Genomic DNA, 3,133 nt, shown 5'->3' with positions numbered 1-3,133 from the left:
ATTTTTTTTTTCTTATATATGTATATATACATACAAACACATACATATATTTTATAGCAAGTATATAATAAATGGGGGTGGTGGTTTGTGTTGCTTACAAGGGGTCCAGCTTAAATCCCTTAAGCACACGCATACTTAATCTTACAATGGACCACATAAAAGGGGGGGGGAGAGAAAAAAAGGAAAAAGTGGGGCGGAGGGGGGGCAGGTGTATCCAGAGAACACTGGAAGTAGCTGACTATACTACTGCACCAACAATAGAAAGAAAGAAGAACAACAACAAAAACTAGCCGTTTCATTTAAGTTTTAACCGTATTGCATTACGTGGAATAGCAAAAGGTTGCGAAGCCACCTGAGTCGTTGGACTGGTCAGTTCGGGAACATCATACATGGACTGCAAGAGAGGAAAAGAGAGAAAAGAAAGAACGAAAACTGTTACTGGCATCTTCTGGATGAGCATGAGAAATATTCATATTTTTATAAAGGGATGGACATGGAAATGGATTGACGGAAAGGGTAGAGCAACAGATTATCGACTGCTTTGCAGCCATTAGCTATATGCTTCTGTAGTGAATGTGTGGTTGTATGGTCAAGAGATTTGCTTCCTAACCACATGGTTTCAGGTTCAGGTGGAAACTGAAAGAAGCCTATCGTCCATGTGTATCTGTCTCTGTCTCTCTCTCCATGCCTTGATATAGTGTGGCAGTTGTAAACGAGTGTCACTGTCATATAAGAGGCTTCCCTTGATTCCAGCCTTCTGTGAAAAAAATAAAAAAATAAAAAAAGGTCTGGCCATGGGGTAATGTTACCTCGCTTGGAAACAGGAGAGGGTCGGCAACTGGAAGGGCATCTGACCTCTGATAAAATCTGCATCGACAAATCCTGACTGACCCACGCATGCAAAGAAAAGTGGGTGTTAGAATGTTGAGGAGACACTTGACCAAGGTGCCACACAGTAGGACTGGACTTGAAACAACAGAGTTGGGAAGCAAACTGCTTAACCACACAGCCAAGCCTACACCCCTATATTAAAACTGATAAAAATGACTTATGTGCAAGCAGTTTTCTAAGAGCAATCAACCTGTAAGCAGCAAATATTCGTACCATATTTAATTTTGCTGAGCCATAAGTGGTGGGGGTAAAATATTGTTGGTAAAAGAATAGAGGTGCTGGTTGAAAAGCAAAAAGTTTGTCTAAACCTATTTCTAATATTAAAAGCCTGCAACTGCCACCATTTACTATAACAATGGATTCATGGTTATCAAATCAAATTTTGAATGAATATTATATGCTTTTAATTCAGCAGTTTACAGCCTTATTTCCATGCAGGCATGAACTGGTTGAGTGTCACAGCATTTCATCTACTACATTGTTTGATATACACAGCAAAAGACAACCAACTAGCTTTTAAGTTTTTGGTTTGTTTGTTTTTGTTCTTTTGCGGGAAGGGGGCTGCTTTCACGTAGAAGAAAATAAATTTGTAACCAATCCCCACTTACTTCATCATTTTCTTTCAGCTGTTTTGGAGGTGAATCGTTAAGTAATGGAGACTGTGAACGCTTCTTTGGATTGTTGGGTGGAGAATTCAAATCAGGAGCACTCTGCAAGAGACAATACACATAAACTGGTCAGCTAGAAAAAATTTTGAATCAATGGCCTATGCGATCTCTTTTTAGACATCCGTTCCAACCATTTATAACATTAAACTATATATATTTATAATTATCTAATAAATACAACAGAATCTCATAGATACATATACAACACCTTTCTGTTATATATATATATATATATGAAACTGAGAATGTGTGTGTGTCTGTGTGAATCCCTAAAACTCGAGAAGCACCCAACCGATTTAATTCAAATTTTACATATGCACTACTTAGGGTCCATGCAGTGTCATGGCCAAAAAAATTGTCAATTGTTTGCTTAATGCAGAACCTTTCTGTTACTTCTGTTGAAATACACTTTTTGGCTCGCAATGTATATTGTAAGTAATGAATAATTTAGTAAGCTGATATTTGAAACAAATTAATTAAAGATTTAATTGGATGTTTTAATTAGGATCACTTTAAAACAAGAAGCTTATACCATAGAACCAAGAGTCATTTTGGACAGGTTGGTATTACAACGGTTAAATTTAACTAACTAAAAACTGTAGCAACAAACAAAACCTCATATATTATATAATTAATATATAACTATTTTTTGTCCCCCAGTCCATGCCAACATGGAAAGGGGTCATTAAATGATGACAATAACAATTTGATAACGAATAACAACAGGTTCTCATTCATATGTATGAATGTATATATATGTATGTGTGTCTATATCATCACCATCATCGTTTAGCGTCCGCTTTCCATGCTAGCATATATATATATATATATATATATATATATAATTAAATGTAATTAGTTATAACAATCATATTCTCATTGAAATAATTAAAATGTAACTTATAGCTTTCACAACAAACAGGATGTCCTATATATCTAATTAAACATAACAAATCTAACAACAAACAGAATCTCCCATCTAGCATAAAATATTTAGAAGCTATGCATATTAATCCATGGATTATAAAATTAGTATGCAATTAAAACTGTGCTAATCTTCAGCAAGAAACTTAACAGACAAAGGCAAGAATGATGATGATGATGATGATGATGAAAAGAAACATTACTTCTTTTTCTTTCATCTGTTTTGGAGGTGAATCATTAAGTAATGGTGACAGTGAACGCTTCTTTGGATTGTTGGGCGATGAATTCGTATCAGGAGCACTCTGCAAGAAACAACAGATATTACATGTAAAGCGACCCAAAGCTCAATTCAGGGCTTTATTTCTACTTATTCATCAACCTTTCTATCCAACATTTTAACTCTCCCTCTCTCCCTCAGTATGTATGTATGTATATATAGTTTTAGGTCAAAGAGCCAAGGTTCATGAACTCATCGATGTAAGTCACATATCAAGGAGTTCATGAACCTTGGCTCTTTGGCTTAAAACTATATTTATATATATTTAATACTATGAAACTTATTTTAATTTTTGATAAATTGATTTTAATTGAGATTTTACGTGTAATTTTGGATTTTTATCCCTAATATTATTATTATATATATATATATA

General features: G+C 34.6%; 1 protein-coding gene across 5 annotated transcripts in view; it reads right to left on the bottom strand.

The window, feature by feature from the left end:
• Positions 1 to 287: 287 nt before the first annotated feature.
• The window catches only part of LOC106883335 (poly(A) polymerase beta), a 36,568-nt gene continuing 33,722 nt past the window's right edge, over positions 288 to 3,133 (bottom strand). For 4 of the 5 annotated variants that reach the window (XM_052972648.1, XM_052972644.1, XM_052972645.1 and 1 more), the window contains 3 exons: positions 2,687 to 2,785; positions 1,500 to 1,601; positions 288 to 394 (listed from right to left, as the gene is read on the bottom strand). In XM_052972648.1, coding sequence (XP_052828608.1) covers positions 296 to 394; positions 1,500 to 1,601; positions 2,687 to 2,785 — 300 coding nt within the window. In that variant the 3' untranslated portion in view covers positions 288 to 295. The remainder of the gene's footprint in view (positions 395 to 1,499; positions 1,602 to 2,686; positions 2,786 to 3,133) is intronic. The other variant, XM_052972646.1, reaches the window with a different exon arrangement.

Source organism: Octopus bimaculoides, chromosome 14 (assembly GCF_001194135.2).
Source record: "Octopus bimaculoides isolate UCB-OBI-ISO-001 chromosome 14, ASM119413v2, whole genome shotgun sequence".
Taxonomy (NCBI): domain Eukaryota; kingdom Metazoa; phylum Mollusca; class Cephalopoda; order Octopoda; family Octopodidae; genus Octopus; species Octopus bimaculoides.
Note: the sequence above shows the minus strand (reverse complement) of the source record. Positions and strands in the feature narration are given on the sequence as shown.